This window comes from Pyxicephalus adspersus, chromosome 1, assembly GCF_032062135.1.
Source record: "Pyxicephalus adspersus chromosome 1, UCB_Pads_2.0, whole genome shotgun sequence".
Lineage (NCBI taxonomy): Eukaryota > Metazoa > Chordata > Amphibia > Anura > Pyxicephalidae > Pyxicephalus > Pyxicephalus adspersus.
The window spans coordinates 70,519,109-70,544,011 of NC_092858.1; the positions used below are offsets into that span (position 1 = coordinate 70,519,109).

The window sequence follows — 24,903 nt, forward strand, 5'->3', positions numbered from 1 at the left end:
GCTATGCAAATCAGTCAGAGAGCTTGTCAGATAATAGAAGAGTCACTCATTGCACTAAAGAAAAATTACAGGACTTACCCACTTGCCATTACTTCATTAACTCATGTATAGGTATATTATATTAAGTTTAAGTCTAAAGGATACTGAATGTTAACATGCCTTCTTAGCTGGCTTTGTGGTTAACAAAGGAAAGGGCTAAGATAGGTGACCTAGTTTACACATCCTCATGAACAGCTAAATACTTGTTTGATAGTGCCTATATCCGTTGATCAAGTATATGGTAAATGATTAGTCCCCCTGAAAATCTAAAAGATAGATGTTGTACAGTACTAGAAAATACTTTTAGATGCATTTGAATATTTTGTTTGTAAACTAAGCCAGTTTTAGTGGTGACTGGCAAGCATTTTTTGTGGGTTGCATCATGTGGTCAATATAAAGCTTAAAAATACCAGCTCCAAACTGAACAAATCATCTTTATTATTTTTTTTCACATTTGAAAATGTTTTTATTGCGAATTCATAATGTTGCATCTTTATGTTTTATAACCTAAAACACCAGCAATTTTGCAGTCTTGTTTAGATAGTTTCTTACTTCCACCATTGTGGAGAGCCTTCTGTTAAGAAAGTTAACATTCTCCTAATTCATCTTTATCTTCCACACAAGAAGCATTAGTTTCCTGTCTAATGGACTACAAAAATCATGAAGAACTTACTGATTTGTCCTGTTCACTGATAGAAGGGGCCCCCCTGCCACCACCCTCAGATCTGCCTCCTAACCCATACCATTTCCTCCTCCCTGAATTTTCCAAAGAGTTTGGCTGGGAGTGAAAATATCACAGGTGGTAAATGTGCACTTTATTATAAAGTGATACCTCGGCTAACGAGTGGCCCTGCTAACAAAATTTTCAGTTAACTATTTTTTTTACACTGTTTAAGAGCTTCGGCTAACAAATATAGACTTGGCTAACAAATGTTGAAAAAAAAAAAGCAGGAACTGCTTTTTCCCTGCTGCTTTGTGCAGGACAGAGGCTGGAGGCGGGAAGGGGGCGGTTTGCATGACTTGCAGAAGAAATCCATTGCTAAACACAGCTGAGGTTGGGGGTGATCTTAGGGGGATGAGCTCTTCTTCAACGTCTTATAACTCTTTATTGACCAAGACAAACTGCATTTGTTTCTTTTTGCATAACAAAGCACAGCTTGCTCCAGAAGTTAATGAATGTCTAGGCTCCATAATGATTTTTTTTACTTTGTTTTATTGCTTTGTTTGTTAGCTCACAGTGAGGATTTTATACAGTAACTAAGACCACATTGCCTAATAATATTTTAAGACTGTTCTAATTGGGAAGCTGTTCATCTCAGCTTTTGATGAGTTTATGACCTTTTATATTGTGCTTTTTACTATTTTTGTAAAGCTTATCTTTAACTTGTGGGCAGCATCCAGAACAAATTAAATTATTTTCTATAGAAACCTATAGGAAAAAACATTTCGGCTAACAAATGTGATTCTGGAATGAACTATTTTTGTTAGTCGAGCTATCACTGTATCAGTTGATATAAAGAGACATAAATATACATTTATACAGTTGTTTCAAGTCAGGACCAAAGCCAAAGACTGAAGTGTGTGCATGTAGACAGGAAGTGAGTGCAAAAAAACTGTAGGAGAAGGAGTGTAATAAATAATATGGTATTGTTACAAATACTTCTTTTTACACAAAACTATTCATCTATGTAGGCTTTACATCTACTTTACTGCTGTTGGTTTACTACATGTGAGATTTAAACTCCCTTTTTAGTGTCTCATGGACTGAAACATATGATATGACATAATTTTATGTTGATGATGGAACTCACATTGTAAAACTATTCTGGTATACTTTCCCCCTCTCCATATTTAATTCTTTCAATACCTACAAACTTCACAAGTACTGGATTATTAATTCAGTGTTTTTTCAGTAAAATATGTGATAGGCTGTGGGATTTTAAGCCAATTGAAATATTATGTATATGTTTTCTAATTCTTGTTCCCAAAGTTTTATTAGTCTGCCCAGCATACTAAAGGGCATTCAATTATACAAATACCATGTGTAGAGTCACATGTTATTAAACAGTTAATCTTATAATTTTTATCCATACTAGATTTAAAGTTTATTAAATGTCCTAAAAAAAAAAAAAATCTATCTCCCTGTTAAAATTGTGATCTTCGTCCTATTTACACGTGAATAAATTGGTGTAGCTAGAGGCAAACAGCTCCCATAGCTACGCACTTAACTTGTTAGCATGTTATCAAAACAAAAAGATATGGTGAGTAGTAAAATAAAGGCAATTCAGAATAAAGTTAATTTGTTTCTTCTTTATTTTCAGATTACATTGAAAAATGTTGCACCAAAGAAAACCCATGCTCACGTGCATTAATTATATAAAGTAAAGTAATCTCAGCTCACACAAAAAAAAATCATCACAATATTGAATATTTTGTAATAAATTAATAATGTGCTTGTTGTCCTTAACATAAGGAGGCAGACGGGAAACCAAAGTTTGTAAAAATTTTTAATTATATTGACTAAACTAGCAGTGAGACTTTCCATATTGATATCGGTCAACCTGGTGGATTTTATATATCTTTATGTATTTTAGGGAGATAATACATAATTGGTAATCTAGGAGTGGTAAAAATAGTCCCTCTCCTTTTTACAGAAAATAGCATCAATAAAGTCTGATGTAATGGCATAAGAGCTTTTTATATTGCTGTGTGGGGTTATTTGACTAAACTTAATAAGTATCTGTGTCATCCAAATATATCCCATTTCAGCTATATAATTGTTCTTGTGTACCTCTATTCCCCCTCCCCTCTTCATTGGCTAGTCTAATAAATTAAATTTTAATCCCCTTATATCCTTTCCAATATAATGATCATTATTTCCTAGAGTAATATGTAACCTTAATCCTATTACACTTTTTTAAATTACTTTTTTAGGCATATGTATGAATACTATTGAATGTTTCAATCCTATTCAATGAATTCTGGGACCACGAGGCTGATTCATCAAGCAAAATCGGAAGCTTGCTCGCGCATTCGTATTCGCGATCCGAAATCGTAAGCGGTCGCGCAATTCAGCAACTGAATGAGGTCGCGGCCGGAGCTGCGCATCTCCGGCAGCTTTACACTGGTGAGCTTGCATTAAAAGTCACTGTTCCCCTAAAAAATCATTCTAATGGCACACATATTACCCTTAGCCCTAAAAAAAATGTTTGCGCTGTTTAAATGTTTCTAACATTTATGTGCGCTAAGAAAAAGGCATATTTTTAAGTCACTTATTTCTTTCTTGTTCGGCAAGAGTTAACCGAGTTCAACTCCTCTACATAGGCGCCTATGTAAAAGCTTCAGATGCCTGATCGGAGAAGCCGCTCGCGGGTAAATCCCGCAACTATCTTGCGAATGACCGCGCGCGAAGCCATTGGACTAGATTTTCTCACAAAGGTCACAAGCACACACACGTTCTTTTGTTTGCTTCTTATGTATGTGTGTGTGTGTGTGTGTGTATATATATATATATATATTTATTTCTAATTATTGTAGGATATATATATATATATATATAGAAAATACTTTTAACATTTATTTCATTTTTTTAACTATTAAAAGATCTGTTTACTGGTGTACCTATCTAAAGGATCATATTGATCAATGATAATGACATGTCCAAGTGCAAAAAAAAAAAACAAACAGCCAATTTTGACAGACTGCGCAAGTGCTAATTGCGACCCCTATTGCTCATTATTATCAAGGCAGGAATCCGGCTGGCAGTGAGGCGGCGAGTGTACGAGCGCACTCGACTCCGGACCGCGGGAAACCGGCTCGCTGGAAGTGCGAAAGTACGCGCAACCAGCAAGCGCGGGTTTAATTGATAAATTAGGCCCAAAAAGTCAGAGATTTAAAACCATTTTCATGTTTTCATTTAAAGGAGGGTTGCCTAGGTTAAATGTACCATCATAACTTGATTTGAGTTTGTCTGTCTTTTTATGCAGCCTCTTTTTGCCTCCTTATCTTATGATCTGTCTTTTCATTCCATTCCCTTAAAATCGGTCCAGTTTCTAAAATGAATTAGCTGCCACTTTACAAGCTGTAGTTCATTGGAGGTCCTTACATTTATTGTCTACCATTTATTTTTTAATAGTGCTACATGTATGCAGTTTAACACCTGAAAGCTGACTGAAGGCTATGTGGAAGACTAAAGAAAGTACTGTGCAAATATATAGCTGTATTAAGCAAAATAAGCACATGCTAAGGGCATCAAGGGAAGGGGGCACTACAGACATTTTCCATAGCCGAATTTACCATGGCCCATGGAAAAAAAATACACATAATCTGACAAAAGCATAACCTGCTTGGCGGAAGTAAAAATAATAATAATAGTATTGATAGAGGTTACTGATATACATTAATTTGGGGATTACAACAAAATTAGAATCTGTTAAATGCCCCACGGTCCACGGAGGCTCACGTGATCGTTCTTGTCTAAGTCTTGTTCATGTCGGCTGTCCCATTCAGTCATCTGCTGAGAATAAGACTGTGCAAGGGCGCTAGTAGCTCACTCAGTGTACAGCGTGCCAACAGGCAACAAACACACGTGCAAACATTGTAACTTTGTAAGTAAGCTGATTTCTTTTTTATATGACACTGACAGCAAATAATGTAATTATTGTTACCCAGTTACCAAGAGGACTTCAACAGTATTTTCTCAGCTGAGCTTCAGCAGTTTAATTCATATGTGCGCCATAAGTTCAGTGCAACTAAAAATGTAAAAACAAGATTTAGTAGAAGACAATATTGAGTGTGCCTTTCCAAATGTAGACAGTTATTTTAAACAATAATGGTCACAAGTTTCTCAGCTGAGCGTTCATTTTGTTAGTTGAAGTATATTAGAAATCCCATCAGAACATCTATGCCAGGCTGGATGCCTGTTCTCTATTAAGTATAGAAGCAGATGTGTTACATCATATCTGCAATTAAAAAAAGTAGGAGAAAACTTTTCAAATATAAATAAAGTGGTAGTATACAAAAAAAAACATTCATTTCCATCTTACTTTGTTTTGTTTAATTTTGATAAAATTTTATTTTATGGTTTAATATTGTTTATATTTTGAATTACATATATATGGGGACACCAAAATCGTTTAAGTGCTTAGAACCTCTATGGGTCTTAATCTGGCCCTGATGTTGGAGGGTTATTGTTGTCAAAGGTGAAAAAAGCATCCATGGGGAAATTCTTCAGTTATGGCATTTGAGCTTCAGGAAAAATAAATAATTTCATAGATAATGTTATTTTGTTTGCATCAAAAACATTTTTAAATCATTCCTATAAGGAAAAATCAGATTGCATTCTTGAGTTATGTTAAACTCTGTATTTCCTGCGAGTAAAAAAATCACTTTTTCTCAGTGCAGGCTTTGCTGGCATCAGATACTTGATTTTCTTCCAAAATCTAGAATTCAAAGGACGAGACTTCTCTCCTTTCCATTTAACTTTGTTTGTTGTCTTTAGCAGCTGAAAAGATTCTGGTATAAAACTTATCTCATTTATAGGTGTGAACTCAATCAGAATAACATTAATATTACGTTCCACCATTGCTTTGTGCAAGCCACTTTCCATCTCATACATGACTTTATCAGAGGTATAATTTTTGCTGAAAATGATGATTAATCTCCTGCTCTTCTCCAGAAATGCATTCATGTCATCAACCATAGCTGTATTAGGGTTAAAAGATATAAATATTACTTTAGTTTGAGTATTAATTACTTGGTGCAGCTACACTGCATGTTCATAATCATAACTGTGGTTTGAAAGTTTCTCTACTCCCAAGTAGTTATGCAAATAGCAATGACCTTTAATAGTAGGCTATATATAAAAATAAATATAGCCTAGTTATATTTAATATTATCTTGACTGTTTTCTAAGTCAACCAGCCCAGTAGTAGCCACTGCAGCCACTTCATGTTGTAATATGGGAGCACCCAATGATGGCTTTGTTTTTAGACACATGCTTCAGGCCAATCTTTATCTTTATAGCTCCATTTAGTGAGTCAATGACCTTGAACAAGCAGATGCAGTTTTAACTTTACTGGAAAAGAGATTATGGGAACAGTCTACTCATAAACAATACAATCAATATCAATGCTTCCAAATAATACCAGCTAGCCACAATAGACGTTATTGGCAAAATGTACAACAGGAGGGTTTGCATGTTTACCTTAAGTGCTTATTAACAATAGAAGCATTATATAAGAGAAATGAAAAGCAAAGTTTTATTTTAGTGGCAAAATACACAACAAAAAAAAGGACAGGAGTGCTTTCATGTGTTCAAAATTGTTACTCATTTTGCTTGATGTTTTGGATTTACTGAAGATCAATTTGTTTACTTTGCTCTTTGTTGTGTATGTATATTCAAAAGCTTTGTTTTGGAGACTTACCAAGGAGATCTTTACAAATTGAGGGTGTTTTACCCCTTTTACAGATGTCACCAAAGTAGATGGTTCTGTCTCTCAACTTTTGTTCTGACAATTCCAACTGCCTTGCATCGCTATACAGACTAGACTATCAAAATTTGGGTATTTTGTTTCTTTAAAATGTATGCATACTGAAGGTGTATGACTTAGGTTTTTCCAAGGATAGAGGTATATGAATCATCCCTCCTTCTTTTACTCCATTCCCTCTCCAATCCTATAGGATAAGCATACTAAAAAGTGTGCACAGTATTCCTAATGAAAATAAAAACAACATAAGGAAAATGTTCTCACCTCCTCCTGGAGTAACATCTCTATCGAAAATACATAGATTAAAGCCAAAGCAATTTTCCAAAACTGGCACAAGGGTGTTTAATGCGAAATCTCTCTCTTCTCCCTTAAAACTAGAATACCTTTCAAAAGAGATGTACGCATCATATTCTTTGGAATCTGTCAAGACAACAACAAAATGTAAGTGCAGTCTATAGGAATAGAAACATTTTGTGTGTGCAACTTAGCAAATGTATGAATGACCCTTATAAGTCCCTTCAGTGAATGATTGAACTTTTTGTACCATAATTTATCCCAGGACACTAATAATAGAGTATTGACTAATAATACAGTAATGTCGTACTGTGATAAATTGTGGACACGGGTCTATTGAATGTAGCGAAACTATGGGTCTGGGCAGTGTCCTTCTGCCAGCCAGGCACTGAAATTCCCATGTCAGGTACTGGCTTTAGCCTCCTAGATGTTCTGTTGGGCAGAATGATATCCTGCTGAACATAAATAATATAGTGTCATTAGCTAAAGGCTGCAGCATGGGACACAGAGGGCCCGATTTATTAGAGCTCTCCAAGATACCGGCACGCCTGAAACACTGTGCCACAACTGGATCTGGATCCTGTTTCAGGGGCTGCCAGGAACTGGGTACGGTTATGCATGTCTGGTGGACCTGCTGCTTAGTAATTAGATTCCTGGGTCGGGTCTTTCACCTGTTGAATAAAGTGTTTCCAATACATATACCCATTCATTGCTGGCACTGTTACAATTCAGCCCACTGAAACTTTCCAGGGCTAAATTTAAGTTGTGTTCGCACATAGCTGCTAAGCAAACGATAGCAAATGGCTGTAAGAAACAATTCACTAAGTGCAACTTTGAGTTGATAATATGTTACTCATTCTAAGTATATGCTGCTTTGGGAACCCCGGTTCCAATTTTCTGTACCAAACTTAAATATGTTGGTCTTGACGATGTGGTAAGATGTATTAGTGCTATTTTTTTTAATTTTGTCACTGACTATTTTTATGCTAATATTAGGCCTAAATGTTGATAATGTATCTGATGTACAGGTTTTAGGCCTGTTTGTTCATGGTGACCCCCTTCCTTTTTTCTTTCTTTTTTTTTCTCCTTGTTATTCCCTTATATTTGTTTTTTTTCTTTGTACTGTATACAAGCATTTTTGAAGAAGCTCGGTCATTATTTTTTTGTTCTTTTTAAAAGAAGTCAAAGGTGGCATTAACCATATGCGTTCTATATTCCAGGTAGTCACACCATAATTATTGGGGTCCATTTGACAATTAAGAGAGTAAAGTGTCTCCCCCTCTTTCATAATTTTGTAAATTAAATTCAAATGACAACACAATAAAGACTGTATTTGCAGGTGTCAAGTTAGAGAGAGAGAGTTGTCAAGATAAATCTCCAGACCAACAATGCCTAAGTTGATTGAACATTATTAAAACAGCAGATGTAGCATTTTGGATCACTGAAGTAACTCTTCTTATCTCTCAGGTATTTATTTACACTATCATTTTTTTTTATCTTTTGCAAAGGTGAAATTGTCTTACTTATTACCAATCTAATAATAACTCCTTCCAGAGAACACCAATGTATAAGTGGCATCCTTCCTCCCACTGTTTGCCAGTAGGACTTTGTACCATCTAAGCAACAATGCAAAGGGCTTTTTTTGTCATGCAACCATGTATATCAAAAATGAGATACCTTTATTAACCTAAATCTAAAACCACCCAAGTTACTTTGTCTGGCCAGAATGTAAGGCTATCTTTCCAATATACAATATTGTTGTCAGAAAGTAATATATAATCCTAAAAATGAAAGAAAGTTGTCCCAATAGTCTAGAACAAGGGAAGCAATTTCTCTTTCACAAATGTCTCACACACAAATATCACCCCATTTAAATAATTCACTGTGGGTAATTGCAAATATCACCACATATTTGATCATGCCATGAGTAATATCATAGATATAGAATTTAATCTACAGCGTGTTTCAAAATATATATGATGCATATATCTTTAGATGTGCTTTACTATACTTTTTACTTCCAAAAATAGTTAAGTGTTAAGTTAAGAATTGTTACACCTACCTCCATTTGTCTCATCCAGTCCTATGATGTTTCTGTACAATAAAACAATCTCAATTCTAAAGAAGATGCACAAAACAAATATAAATATAATAGCAACTGAACAAGTCACAGCTGTGATAACGGATGTGGTGAAAACACTTTTAGGGATATCTTGCTTTTCTGTTGAAAGAAAATCAAGATACAAAAAGACTTTAAGATACAACACATGCACAAAAGTAAAACTAATCAAATTTTGCATGTCTATTGTCATTTTTTGTCTTTAATATGATTATTTGTACCATAACAATACCATACCATAAGCCTTACATAGTAGGCTACAAAATGTGTATAAACTATATCACTTTATGTATTATTATATTCCCCTATAAATTAGAAAATATGGTTTATGTGCCAGTCTCAAATAACCCCAGTAATATAAAAATTAACATTCAAAGATACCATGGAAGGCCTCTATTATAAACCAGTCTCCTGCTTTTCTGTTGTTGAATTCTAATGAATTTCACAAGCCAGGGGTGTATAACACACTGGTAAAGTTGTAACCATTGTGTTTCCTAATTGAAAGTTTGGGTAAGCGATGGTAAAAAGCATGGAGAAATTTAAAAATCATTGAAAGCAAAATTCTTACACATACATTTTGTAACATGGAACTAAAGGGAAAAATTGTTTTTACAATGAGGAATATTAGTCTTTTATTGTGGTAAATCAAGTTTTTACTGTTTACAGAAAGACAAAACGTACAATAAATTCCTGTGGTTGTGATAACAAGCACAAATAATCTATTGCAATTAAATAAGTCAGTTGTACTGAAACAATTCTGTCTGCAGATTTTTTGTCCATTTTGTCATTATTCATAGACTCTAAATTTTCCAGACACATTATATCATATAAGTTGTCTGCCTATACCTAAAAAGAGTTGGCTGTATAAAATTTTCCAGTGTCCAGGAATGAAATGCCCCATGGCAGCAGGAAAAATATTGAAGGCACAAAGTTTCTTAATAGGCTAACATACTAATTTTTTTAGATAATAAAACAGATGTTCACGTTAATGTATGTTATAAATATAGGATGTAATTTTACTTTGGATCGAGAAAAGGAAATCAATAGGAAATACTAATTTTTAATGATAAGAAATACTGTTCATCTAGAAAACCTTTCATGATGTGTTTCTTTTTCTTGTATGTATAGTTGTGATACGCTGCATATTGAACTGTATATTGTATTTACAAATATTACAAACCTTGTAGCACAGAGCCCATTGACAGTCTTACTCAGTAAACCAATGCAAAGTGTTCAAGTTGTCCTAAGCCCTATGAATCAACTTCTGATATTTCAGTAAGAAATGAAAATAATATTTTAGTGACCCTACAAAATACCCCCAGATTTCAATGTACTCATAACCCCATTGTCTTACCTCTCAGTAAAAAAACAAACATCTTTTTGTCCGGTTCCACTGTATTCGCTAGAATGCATTCAGCTGGGTACTTTATATAATCCTCATCAATACTTGGTATTATCAGTTCAATATATGCAATTCCTACGTCTTTCTTGGAGCTTAAACATTCAAAGCAGCATGTTTTATTTTCTTAAGGAATCACTTGACAAAAGTAGTAAAGGACAAGTTTATTTTAATAATAACCCCCCCTACCTCCGCCCCACCACCTCAGAAGCCCCCATGGGTATTTCCCATTTAGGTCTATGGGACATTACAGCACAAAATTTGGGCATACGGTTTGTATACAATGTGGGATCATGACACTTTCAAAGAAGATAAGTAAGCATTTGAGTGAAGAATATCAGCTTAGGGTAGTGTAAGAGGAATACTGGGAGAGTTGATGGTAAAATTATCCTTTCAATAACTAAACAATATAATATACTGTATTTTATATCAAAGGATTGGTTAGCAAGATACAAGCCCTCACTTAATTCCTAATATAAACACACAATGGGCCTGATTTATTAAAGCTTTCCAAGATTGGAGAAGATAGACTATCATAGGGTGAACATGGGTGATCCAGAAAACCTGGAATGGATCTGGTACAGGACTGAAAATATTTGCCAAATACCGTATGCCCATATATATATATATATATATATATATATATATATATATATATATATATAAAATGTTTGTTTACAATAGCAAAAGATATGTCGTAGCAGGTATATAAAAACTTTTATATAAACATTCTAATAATAATACCAATACACATGCTCAATTATTTTCATCTGAAATTCATTAAATATGATACCAGAATAAATTACTTGTAGCCTACTCTTATGTACCATTAGCAAATAAAAATGACTCACTTCATGCACGGTTTGGTTATAGGATAGGATGGTTTACAGTCCTCAATTAAACAATCTAAGTCATTGACCTCCCGCTTGTGAATCCAGTACAACTCATAATCTTCTGTACTGCCTACTGAGGCTTCGCATTTTACAGATACATTTTGTCCTATGTGTTAAATAAAATAAATTACAGTTACAATATTTTACCAGTCACTAAGAAACATAGGTCAGGAAAGTATTCAATAATAAACCAACTGAATATTCAGTGTGTAAATTTTGTATTCATTTTTAAATAAACATAAAAGGTGTTGCAACCCTTTCTGCAAGTTCTCCAGTGCACTGATGTAAAGCCAGAAGAACTGAAAAGGCCACAAAACAAGTTGGTAAAAGTGGAAGTTTGGAAGTGATTCTGAAAGTATGTTTACATGATTTGAATATTCAAATGCATGGTTTTCCTTTACACAAAAAAATAGTTTCACATTTCATTGTGTGGGTTCAACAAAATTACCACTAATTATAATACTAAAAAGGTCAGTGACAGCAACCCTCTTCCTTGCCGGGAATTGCTGCCAAATAAGAACTATTTAGCTGACACAGGACTCTGATGCATGATCTTGAAAAAATTTCAGCGGAAACCCATGTATTTCCCAAATCTGTGCTGCTATCTTGGCACTCTTACATATCAAACAGAAGGTAAAGCTAGACTACCAACCATAGCTAACACATGAAATACATATTTCCTGTCACTGATTTCTGCAGGGAAGTTGGCATATGACAGATGCCAGGAAGAGTGGTTAGAGGTGCAAATGATGGTGTAGATGTTAACTTTTTACTAAACATCAAAACAGCACATCAGTAAGATCATTTATTATTCTGCTTAGGCTTTTTTGTACATGTAGGGGAAAAATTCAGTACTGTCCATCCATAATACCAATTACTGAACTGCAATTTATGCTACCTAGCTGTAGACATGATCAGATTTTAACATTGTATGCAAAACTTCTAAAGTTCATTGATTTTGCCTTCTGACATAGTATTTCCATAAAATGAAGCACCACCTTATACCCAAATGGTACAACCCCATTTGTGGGGATGCATTATATAGCTTCCTCGTGAAATTCTTCACTATTCATGATGGTCCTAATATCAACCAATTTGTAGAACTAAAGGTGTGCTTCAGGCATGCTTAAACAAACACAATATTATTGATTGAGAGGCAATATTAGCATGTATTAGCCTAGGCATACATAAGGGTAATCACATTATAGGCTACAGGGAATGTTTTCTTAGTGTTTAAATTAAGCATTTAAACGCCCATGTTTGAAATTCATATTGACTCCATCAAGCCTGTTCAAACTACAACGTTTTCTTGATAGGCTGTAAATAAAATGTATCCTGCAGAATTTGAAAAGTGTTAAAATAACCATAAATACCCCAAAATGAATAGGCATTTTTTGTGTTCTTTTATGCATTTTTTGGGTGCTAGAGAATTTTTCTCTCCTTTTCTAAGTCTAAGCCACATACCTTGATTTAAAATATCTTCACAATTGCTTACAAAGTCATACAAAAGCTGTATGGGCTTGAGCAGAAGGAGCAGACAGGAGCCTCCTGAAATATGTGATGCGGGTATCCCCGGAGGCTCTGCGCTCCCATTTTTTATCACCGTGGCCTTTAGCCTTTTTTTTTTTTTTTTTTTAATGGGGTTTTACCCTCCCAAAAAACAAGGTATTTTTTACCTCATTTAAAAGGGCTGTTTACCCTTTTTTGTAAAAGAAAAAACCTGGTGATGGGTCCGCTTTAACGAATGCAATTTACTTCCCAGTTGTTTTAGATTTATACTAAATACAGACTAGATGCAGAGGTCTGCAATTCATGCAAAAGTGGGTATGCATGCACTTTAAACTATTAAAACTAATTAACTAAAACTGTTTGCACTAATAAAACAAAATCATCAGTTTCTCAGCCCAGCCACTAGCATTTTTAGAATTAAAAGCAGAAATGGCAATCTGCATGTTTTACAGTAAAAGTTTTCTTTAAAATCAAATAAGTTTAGGGCTGGTTATTCTTACTAAATAACTACACTGGATGCACCTGTAGACATGATGTATAGTAATAGTTAGAAGTGTACTTACCTATTTCTACTACTGTAAAGACAGTGCTTTCCAAGCCTCTTATCCTATGTTTTACATGTTCTTGTATTTCTAAAAGTAAAAAAAAAAACATAAATTAAAAAAATAAAATTACATGATATCTGTAAATAATATAAGTATTTCTGTACCTTGACAAAGCAATGTAAAGATAGTTAAAATGGTATCAGCTAAAGCTACGTACACACTTCCAATTATTATCGTCGGAAAACGAACGACGAACGTTCCTGCACGATATATATGAACGATCGTATAGCACCGATCCTGCACATAGAGGTAACGACACGATCGTTCGTAGATATTGTACACACAATAGATACGATCGTTTAAGCGATAGAGGAACTATGTGCACGACAGGAAAGTGAACGGACGTTCGTTCATCACGCATGCTCTGAACATGGACGATCAACGAACGACCGTACACACGAACGATGTTCAACGATCGTCGCCCAATCCGATCCGCCGGTCCGGTCGTTCGTTTCCAACAATTTTCCTCGTTCGTCGGCGTCGTTGGTTACTTTTTTACGAACGATTTTTTGCCCAATCGATTGTTCGTCGTTCGATTGGAACGATAAAAATTGGAAGTGTGTACGCACCTTAAGGGAAGGCATAAATGTATCTATTCCTAGCAGATATAGGTTGAAACTTTACTTAAGATTTCCTTCTGCAATTAAATACCACTACAGCATATTCAAAAATGTTATATGTTAGCATTTAGTTAGGTTAAGGTGTATACACTGGAGAAAAATCCCAGAAAAAAAAAGGAATAAATGAACAGGACCCTCCTTAAAGCAAATATGTAGTTAGGTTAAAAGAAAATAAACAAGTCCATCAAGTTCAACCACTAGGGAAATAAACATATTACAAACCAGCATATCCCAAATAAAACCCCGTATACTAAGTTCACCCAGAGGAAGGAAAAAATCCTTATAAAGAATGGTTCAATTTGTTCCAACAGGGGATGCAGCAAGGCTTTTCAATGTTCCTAGTCTAACATGGAGTTAAAAAAAAGGGGATCACATGTATAGAAATATATTTGTGATGCATAATTATTATTTGTAACCTATGAAAAAAAAATACAAGCACCTAAAGGTTTTAAATAACTATGAGCCTCCTGCTTAGAATGAGGACATTATAGAGGTAAATGGCTGCACATATAACTGAAAACATTATCCTAACATTGAATGCTTCTCTAAAAGATATGAAGTCATGAAAAAAGCATCACAAAGACACACACACAACTTGTACAATACATATCCCACCAGCACCATTACCTTTGGCATTCATGGCATGGTCATTTACTATTAGCTTTGTTTTGCTGGACATGTTGTAATATTCTCCCTGGTGCACATGAGTACTAACATATGTGTAAATAGCTGAATCTGAAACCTTTAAACCTTGAAATGAAATCTCATTTTTGTTCTCAGCGTAGAGCTCACAATCCTGTAAACAAATGCAATATATTATCATATCAATAATTTTTTTATATTTATTATTATAATATAATACAATCTGATGCATGCAGCTTTTCCTGTTATTGGCCTGTCTTGAAAATTATGTTGATAAAACCATAAAATGATGTCTGCTGCAATCTACTAACAGTGTTCCTTCTTACAACTGCATATGATTTTCTGCACATAAACAATTATAACCAACAGGTTAATCCAAATGTATTGAAAGACCCCTTATTTACATGATGTATGCTCACCCCGGACCCTTTAAAAAGCAGAAACAAGCTATGGCCTCTGTTTTGGTGAGTAACCCTTTCTGCTAGACAGGAAAGGACTCAAGCTGCCAATATAAGAAAAAGGCATGCAATTTCCACTGCTTTGGGTGGTAGAAAGATCTGTGTGGAATTGGGAGCTGTAGTTTACTGCAGACAGGTTCATTTTGGACTGTCATTGATCACTTTATTTACTAGTCAGGTCTCTGATACAGTGCTCAGGTGCTATGAAAGATACTGTACATCTCTTCTACTGCTTTCTACAGCATGAGCAATGCAGTGTAAGCAAAAATTAAAAAAACAGTAGGAACTTTGCAATTCTCTGCCAAAAACTTTTACCTCCTCCAAACTTTTTTTTTTTGTGTTTAGTTTTGCTTTAATCTAAATACATTGTCCTAAAACCTAACAAGATTATTCATTTATTTAATTCAATTTCAGTTAATCTCAGTTTCTAAAATTGTGCAGTATGAATAAAATAATTTCCAAGTGAGGTGTAAAATATCAGCCAATAATTCTCCCAACTTCAGGCATGGGCCCCAACTGTCCTCTCAATCAGGTTGTCACTTGAGGTTTTTGCCAAAACTTATCAGCTGGCGCCTGTTTCGGTTTTATGCCTTCCACTGACCAAACATTATTATGTAAACTGACAAAATAACTGCCATAGGAACTGCTTTGAACTTTGTACTGTGTAATATATTTTAATGCTGTAATGATTCTTCAATGTAAATGTAAATAATGAATCAATGACATTTTCCGTCAGGAATTTAAACTCTGATTTTGCCAAATCATTGTATTTTTTACTTACAGATCATGATACAAACATTTTATATCTACCTTATACCATACAACAGAGACATTTCTGCTTTTATATTTATCAGGCAGATTGTATTTGATGATTGCTGCTGCTCCCTTAGTCTTGTTTAAAATGCTTGCTGAAGAGTCATCTTTGCAATAGTTGGGATTTTTCTTCATTACGTTTAAAACTTTTACTTCATAATCTTTTCCCCTAAAATAAAAAAAATAAAAAATAGGCATTCTATCTCAGAAAGAACCAACTGCACCCACATGGTCATTTGATGTTTTGCAGAGATTTTTTTACATCCCCCACCAGATCAAAAAGTTCAGAATTAAGTTCAAGAGGTCAGCGGTACTATCCTGCCTCAGAACCTATTGAGGCATATGGAAATGGTTGTTGCAACCAGAGTTCTGTGGAACCCTAGGGATCCCCTTAGGTTGCTAGGGGTTCCTTAGGCCAGTTCGACTGGCATCAATGATCTTTTTAAAGAATGTACATGCTTAAAAGACCTACTAAAACCTTATGCCTCCCTTTTGTTCACTTCCAGCATTTTACACAAATGAACATTTCTGTATATTGACTCTAATTTGGATCCAATAGGAGAAGAGTGCTATTTAAACATTTGCTGTTGCAACTCAGAAATATACATTTATTAGCCATGAATCAAGTGTTCCTATGACTTCTCAACACAGTCTCCTACAGTTTAACTTCTCTTGTACAACAAATAAACAATTAAAGTAAACAATTACTTACTGCACAGTACAGATGTATTCTCCAGAATCATTTAAAGATAGTGGCCAAAATTCAAGCACATTTCCATCCACAAGAATTCGAATGTCTGTATCTGCAGAAATCATCTCTGAAGCATTGAAGGATAATCTTTTTTGCCAAGTAACTGTGGCCTTTGTATTATTACGAATGGGAGTTCCTTTACATTCTAGAACACAGTGCTCATCCTCAAAGGTACATGGATATACTTAAAGAAAGGGAAAGAATTACTTTTTGTTATTATTAATTACTACATAGGTCCATGTTAGATTTTGGGTTGTACAGCTCCAGTGTTCTGTGTTTGTCCCTTATGAACACTGACATATGAAAATGTTATTTCTATTTTTATAGCTATATATGGCGATACAAAGCACCAGTGTAATTTTATAAATATAATTAATGAGCTCTGCTTTCTCTATGCTGGTACCAGTAAGGATTCTCTGTGATTACCCATAATATACATTTTTATTTGAGCTTTTTTCTGAAGATAAAAAATAACTGCTTTAGTTAAATTTCATCCAAATTAGTTATATAATCAGTGTATAAATTAAAAATATTCTTACATAGAAGTGTATATGTGAAAAAAGTATAAAACCATTAGTCAAATGATTTGTTTCTGATGTTCTGTACCTTGATAAAAGATTCCTTTGTGTTAACAAGCAAGCTAATATCTTTCTTGAAGTTGGTTTCATATTTTACACAGATGTGAAAAACAAAATGAAACAACACAGCTTTTGCCCAACACTTGGGACAATGCCAATTAGAACCTACTCTGGTGGTAACAACCACAGTCAGAACTAGGGTACAATGTTTTCCTCAACCATCTTTGGTTTTAGTCCCAGCCACAAAATAACATAGATTTTATTGGGTTGATGCAGAAACTGAAATGTCTTTTTTCTAAAACTGGAAGAGTGCAAAACCAGCATCACCTAGCACAGCAAGAGGGTTCCATTGGCTAATTAGCAAGGGTCCACAGAAATATCTTATATGATATTTTATCACCCTATTTAACTTTCTGTCTTTTCTGTGTTTAACTGATAGAAAAATCCATGTATTTTTATACTAGATAAAATGCAAATGTCAGTTATGCTGCATAAAATACCATTCACTGGATCATATGTCTTTCAGACCATAATAGGAAAGATGATATTCTAATGCTAAAAAATCTAGAGGAAGAAGTAAAAGGTTTATAAGCAACGTACTTACCAATTTTTATCAGACAAACAAACCCAAAGACAAAGCAAGCAGTTTTTTCTCTGTACATGGCCTTTGCCTTCACAGATCACTCGTTGTGAGTGACCTTTCATTTACCGTCAGGTACATTTGTTGTCCACTCACTTCTGATCTCTGTATTTTGCTGACTTCCTTGACTACGTCAAGCTAAAGTGAATGTGTGTGAGTCAAGGTAATGTGACTCATACACACGCTTTGCTATGAAGATGTGAACAATTAACTGAAGATGTGAACTTTTGCAATCCGTGTTGGTAAAGACTATGGTTAAATTATCAGAACTGTTTACAAAGATCAAAAAGTACAAAGACCAAAAAGAAAATTCAATGTAATTCTTGATGCATTTGATGTTTAGTTGGTATAAACTGTACTCTCTAATAGTCCTCTATAAGAGACCATGAAGAAAGATTCCTACTTTTACTATTATTCATTTAGGGAAATCTTCTCTCTATGCTTATTTGTTTCCATTACATCATTTCCAAAACTAACTAATTCCAATATGTAGTGAGATTATCTCAGTGGTCAGTAAGAGTTTATCACAGTATCCAGAATCTCATCATCTCTCAATTTCAGCTCATCCCCTGTAAAAAGGAGTTAAAAAGAAACCTTCCTCAGAACTGAGTTTTTTACCCTAATTGTCTACTACTCTGATGAAGGGGCAGATTTCCAAAATCCAAAAGGCAGATGACATCAGTGCACCTAATTTTCTCCAAAATCATCAAGGTGGAACTTTTGGTAAAAGTAATGATTTTAAATGGTGATGACTTTCCAGCTTCCGTATTCCTGCATGACCTGAACCTAATTTCTAACATTCTGGATATTTCAAAATGCCTGCTACTCACAGTTTTATGCAATAGATTTAAGGAAATTGATTTTTTTGTGTTTATTCATTAGAGTGCACTGATTAATGGATATTCTCTCTTTTTTCAGTTCACTATGTGATTATGCTCTTTTAAACCTTACAAAACCTATGATATTATATATGAACCCTCCATACCCTACACCGCTTGCGTTGCTCCTTCCTTTGTCACTCTCTGTCTGCTGATGCTAGGAAATTCCAGCTTTTGAGACACAATTTGCTTTATATTGTAGGAGTGCAGCAGTTGCTGTATATAAAAATAAAACCATGTGCACAATGAAATCAGTAATTTCATTTGTAAATACCTGTGCAATGCTTTGCACCAGAAACTTGAATTTAGTGCTATAATAATCATAAAATGTACATTTTATCTAAAATGTGGTAAATATACATTACATAGTCTATACATTACAAATGAAAAAAAAAAAATTACAAGACAATTTTACCAAAAGAAAGCCTTGTGTGTCCTAAAACTATATTTGCATTACTCCACCAACACAATATGCTTATAGAGAATCTGTAAGATTTGTTCTGTTTTATACAAGGTTTATAGGGGTGACATTATGAACTGGTTCATACTGTGACGAACGTTCTCAGCCCACACCCCTGCGCATAGACTTTGCAGCACGCTCAGCAACAGTCCAGCACCAGCAGGCTGGGAATGGCCGTCACGGGGAAAAGTCAACTCTGTAACCCTTGCCAAACACACCATCACAGGTAGACTGCCACCGTTACCCTTGACAACCGCAGTTATGATTCTACTTTTTAATACTGTCTGTGTAACCTGCTGCCACTCCAGACAGGGAGGTCTCAGAAATCACAATGTTTATAGCAGCATTTCGGGTTAGCAAGTTACACTATTTCTACTTAGAACATTCAGAGATTAAGCTTACACTTTTTTAATGTTTAATAAGTAAAAAAAATCAAAAACAGTGCATAAACAAATACAGAAAAATAAAGACCAAAGAACAGAACAATAGCAACAGTGTAAAACAAAAGGGAAAACTGTGAAATAAAACAGGTTGCTGTGTAAAGTCCAAGTTATTAGTCACTGGGCTACCTGCAGTGCTCAATGTGTCCATGCTGTTGTCCTTAGCAACAAGATGATGTCAGTGAGAGCTGTCTCTGCTAGACTTACATGGCTTTTTTCTATCCAACCACAGAAGTTGGACTAATACAACAATCCAATGAAAGCCGGGTGGGGGCTGACTGAACGGTTGTGTCCACATGGGTTATCATGCCCTCTGGACACTTCCCAGAATGCCCTTGTTCTGCCCTTGTATCTATTAATATTTATTAGATACAGGTTTTATGAACTGCCAAACCCCCCATTATTAATCACCACAAAATACAGAGTTCACAGAGACCACACTAGGCATGTCTGGGACTTATGGTTCACCAGGACAGGCTACATATGGATTCCAGGCTTTCCTGAGGCCTAGGAGAATAGTTCTTGGTCTCAAAATGCTCCCCATAACAATTCAACTACAAATCAGTCAACTACTACTTAATACAGAATGGTATTTTAGAAATATAAAGATTATAAATAAATGTGTTTCAGAATACATCTCAGAGTTCAATGGGAGGCCACTCTACTAGCATTATTTGAGTTTTATGACGCCTGGAGACACAAAACTCAAACTTTTACAATGGGTGCTGTAAACTAAAGGATGCTGGTTGTCAGATCAAGAAATATCTGATAAGGGGAAACTTATGACCCTGGTCTGTTATACTTTTAAACAAAGACATTTAAGACTTTTACATTTAATAGGGGACCAGGATTTAATGTTATCCCCTATATCACAATATACTATTTTTTATAATAAACTCTATTATATATAAGGTCTGTTAGAATGCTGTGAATAGTGATAGAATAGTGATAGGCAATAGTAAACATTAGAGAACCTAATATTATTTATAAAGTATCTAAAGAACATGGATATTTAATTGTTTTTTTACATTCAGATGGGATTTGATTTATGAATGGGAGTCTGCCCAAACCATCACTTCAAGCAGTTAGATGATTCTGGCTGTTTCTTGTATAATACCACATTCACAGTAATTCTCTGGAAGACAAATAAATTATTGCAACTTTGAAAGCAGATTTTATTTTATATGCTGTTTTTCATAAGGTCCATCAGCTAAATTCATTGTGATTTCTGCTTCAACAATGCCATCTATAGACTGAAAATGGAATGTCCAAAGTGCATTGCCAAGAATTGAGAAGCAATCCTAGACACATCCCATCTCATGTTTGTGTACTACACTGTTTCTGTTTTTAATATTTTCCATAACATAAAACAAACAAATAAACATAAAGACTTGAAAAAAAAGGCTAATAAAAGGTGCAAATGAAAACCAATCCTTAGGTTTTGTCATAACGATACTGAATTACTAAGGCCCCTTTCAGACTCAATGTCAAAAAAACATGCAGTAAGCAGCTCCTAGGCACCCTATTCAACTCTGTAGTTTCTAGTGTCTTGAGGTTTGAGTTTCCTGTGTCAGGTTTGAGTATAAGCACTATTTATAATATCTAACAAAGCAATAGAACTTCAGGTCATTACTGGAATATGGTGCAACTCTAAAGCCACTAAACAAAAGGGGTAAGAATTGTGAGGTAATTGGATTCACCACTTGGTTATAAGGTGTATAGGTCACTCTATTTGGAGTGTAAAACTGATGTAGCATAATTGGTAGAATTTGATGAAAGATATATAGATTTGTTATGGATTTAAAGAAGATATATCACCTAAATGATTACAGGATATATGGAATAGTCTGTCTGAAGGGTTTCACTGGTACTCTAATGGCTATAGGATATTTATGATACATTTAAGACACATGGGCCCTGATTTAATAAAGCTCTCCAAGGCTGGAGGGAATTCACTTTCTTCAGTGAAGATGGGCGATCCATAAAACCTGGAATGGATTTCCTAAAATAATTTGCTATTTGCTAGCAAATGTTTTGAATCCTGGACCAGATTTATTCCAGCTTTGCTGGATCACCCAGCTTCACTGATCAAAGTGTATTCTCTCCAGCCTTGGAGAGCTTTATTAAATCCGGGCCGTGGACTCAGTATGGACTGTGAGACACTTGGCTTATATGTATAGACATTTAGCTTTACACTGGGTGACTAAGATGAAAACACCTGTGGTTGCTTTATGGCAAAAGGGAAAATATATTAGAAATATTTGCATGTTATTGATTGGAGACTTCATTTTATCATATTACTAGGCTTATCAAAAAGATACGTGTTTACCGCTATAGTCCTCTCCAGCCTATACTATTCTGTGAGAGAAGGTTGCCATATGTGAACACCAGGTATATTTATACAAAAACAATTTTGTCTTATTTGAATATAATGTTCTTTTCTAGTTTCCAGTGTCAACCACATTTGTTGTGCAGCTGAGTGAGGGTGAATGTAGTTGTGGTGCAGAGGGGGAAAAGCAAGTGCACAGCCAGTTGCTTCCAGAAACTGTACTGTGATCCAATACAGCCGCAGTCATGTGTATACCTGTGCCTAAAATGTTTTCCAACCACTACCATTCATTTTAGCCTATGGTAGCCCCAGGGAAGATTGAAATTTTTACTCAATAAACTGAGAAAGGGCCATTTCACACCCACATTAAGCCGCAGTGTTCCACCACAGGCTCACTTGCAGTCTTAACCTCTTTATTTCCAGTGAATGTGTAAAAGTGAATGGGAGAGATTGGGAACCAATTTTATGCTAATGGCTGCAGCAGGATGCGGATTATTCAACATGCACATCCGGTTACCCTCTGGTCGCACAGCAGTAGTTTGCTGTGTCCCTGGGAGCTGCCAATAGTGTGGTTTCATACTGCAGGTGTTAAAGGGGCCATAAAGACTTGGGGTCTGGTTTATTAAAGCTCCCCAAGGCTGCAGAGGATACACTTTTATCAGTGAACCTGGGTGATTGAGCACACCTTGAATCAAGTCATTTGCCATTTGCTAGCAAATGTTTCAACCCTGAACCAGATCTATTTCAGGTTTCCTGGATCGCCCAGGTTTACTGTTGAAAATGTATCCTCTCCAGCCTTGGAGAGCTTTAATAAATCAGGCCTGGTGTTTCTCAACCTTTTAATCATGGGGGAACCCCTTGAAATAACTTTCAGATCTTCAGGGAACCCCTGCTATAATTACTATACTATCCCTTACAGATAGAAAGACTGGTATCAGTTTAACTGATCTGGGAAACACAAACTTCTCATTGCTCAAAGAACCCCTAGCAACCTCGGGAGGAGCCGTGGTTGAGAAACACTGCACTAACATGTGGTGCATTGGAGAGCTTCAATAAATCACTTAGTGTAAATCATTAATTTATTATGATTAAGTTCAAATTAAAATTTATGAAATTTTTTTTGACTTGTTTTTTTGTTTTTCATAAATAATTTAGCATCTCTATACTAAAATATGCTTATAAAATATAAACAGTAAGCATTTGGGAACACTTATATGAGGTATATATGTGTATATGAATGTGAGGATCATGTTTATGTATTCTGTTTTGCATATATCCTTTTTTGCATAGAAGAGTTTAAACAGACATTGCTCACAGGAACACAGGAAGTGTTCCTGCGATTTCCACTAAAGATTTGTATCTGTTTATTGCAGAGCAGCTGTGGGCTCTCAGATCATACCCATTAAATAAATATTTTTTGACTTTGTGTACAGTGATTGCTCTGGATTCTCTAAACCACCTAATATTAATATGTATTTATCCAACTATTGTTTGGAGGTTAACATTTCCCACACTGGATGATAAATCTGGCTCAAAGAAATGCAGAACTGTGCCTATCACTTGGACCAGATTGGAAATGAATTTTCAGTATACCTACCATAATCCTCAACCCTCCTCACTGCATATACCACTCCTGGACTAGGGTAGCTCATACCATGCCCTTCAAACTCCCCCCCCTTTCCCCATTACCTACCTTTTCCCACTCTCCTTGCCAACACCAACCCCTCAATAAAAACTCCACACCTGTGTGCATTTAAATTGGCTGGCAAGCAGCCGTTTATTTTAACAAAACTTAACAATTTTAACAATACCATAAATTAACTTATCAAGTAATCAATTATAATAACAAACAAACAAACAACCAAACAAACAAATAAATAAAATTTAAATAACATTTAAACAACATTTAAATAACATTTAACATATTTAGCTAACACCTTTAAAATTAACCCTTAACTAACCACCCTATCAACTAGGTTGCCAGTCCGGAAGGCAAAGTCCGCCACCACCACTTTCCCGTGATCACAAAACCACCATGCCATTCTGGCCCCCTAGCAGCACAGCACCACCTCAGGGGCCTCCAAGGTTCCACCTAAAAGAATGGGAGGGTGGTTCACCACCACCTTGGGTGCCCCCCCAACCGTAATTAAATCAGAACTCTTACCTTCCACCAACCTCAACAGCCCCCACGCACCGAATAACAGGGCGGGTGGGTGGGAAATTTCTTTCTCCCAAAAAATGTGCTGAGCTTCCGTTACCCACTCCTTTTATCTGCTACAACTCCACCCCTTAAACTTTCGACCCCTAGCTTCTCTCCGACCCTCCTTTCTACTGAAATTTAATCTTCCTCCTACTCCCCCCCCCCTTTTTCAGTGCAGCACGAGCACACCTGTCATGTAGCCCCTTGCATATTCCCTGCTGCGGGCCTCTCTCTATAATAAACCATTGAATTTATTGATTTGTATGTACCGTATTTGCCGGCGTATAAGACGACTTTTTCCCCCAGAAAAATATGCCCCAAAGTGGGGGGTCGTCTTATACGCCGGGTACTCATTTGCCATGGTTGCCTCCCATCTCCTTCCTTACCTCCTTGGGATGTTCAATGCATGGGCCCGGCAGGGACATCAGCGCGGCCGCAGAGAGAAACAAGAGTGCCTTCCTTCATCTCGCTCGTCGGGAAGCAGCGGCGCTCCGCCCCTTCTCTTTACTGTACGTCGCTCCTGGAGCATGGACATGCGCAGTGCAGGGAGCGGCGTACAAGATGCAGGGGCGGGCAGGACACGTAATGTTCAAAGATGATGGGGCAGGTAGGAGGCGTGCTGATGCATACTGTCACAGGGCTGGCATGTATGCATGTGCGAAAAGTGGGAAAAGTGGGGAAATAAGATTCAATACCTCCAGTATATATGGTAACTGTAATAAAAATAATTAAAAAAATAATAAAATGG

The 24,903-nt window shown here is 35.7% G+C and overlaps 1 protein-coding gene across 1 annotated transcript; it reads right to left on the bottom strand.

Moving 5' to 3' along the window:
• Nucleotides 1-5,084: 5,084 nt before the first annotated feature.
• IL18R1 (interleukin 18 receptor 1) lies at nucleotides 5,085-18,026 on the bottom strand. Its single transcript, XM_072413689.1, has 10 exons — nucleotides 17,813-18,026; nucleotides 16,592-16,814; nucleotides 15,877-16,048; nucleotides 14,594-14,762; nucleotides 13,305-13,373; nucleotides 11,191-11,338; nucleotides 10,295-10,434; nucleotides 8,884-9,042; nucleotides 6,792-6,947; nucleotides 5,085-5,742 (listed from the first exon to the last, which is right to left on the bottom strand). The coding sequence occupies exons 1-10, from the start codon at nucleotides 17,868-17,870 to the stop codon at nucleotides 5,393-5,395; spliced, it is 1,644 nt and encodes a 547-aa protein (XP_072269790.1). The 5' UTR covers nucleotides 17,871-18,026; the 3' UTR covers nucleotides 5,085-5,392.
• Between the last annotated feature and the right edge of the window lie 6,877 nt (nucleotides 18,027-24,903).

Excerpts from the sequence above, each read along its gene's own strand:
- IL18R1 (XM_072413689.1), bottom strand. The coding sequence starts at position 17,870 with ATGTACAGAGAAAAAACTGCTTGCTTTGTCTTTGGGTTTGTTTGTCTG. Across the intron at positions 16,049-16,591 it reads GAATACATCTGTACTGTGCA|GGGAAAAGATTATGAAGTAA; the intron begins GTAAGTAATTGT and ends TTTTTATTTTAG. Across the intron at positions 11,339-13,304 it reads CTTTACAGTAGTAGAAATAG|GACAAAATGTATCTGTAAAA; the intron begins GTAAGTACACTT and ends TTTAACACATAG.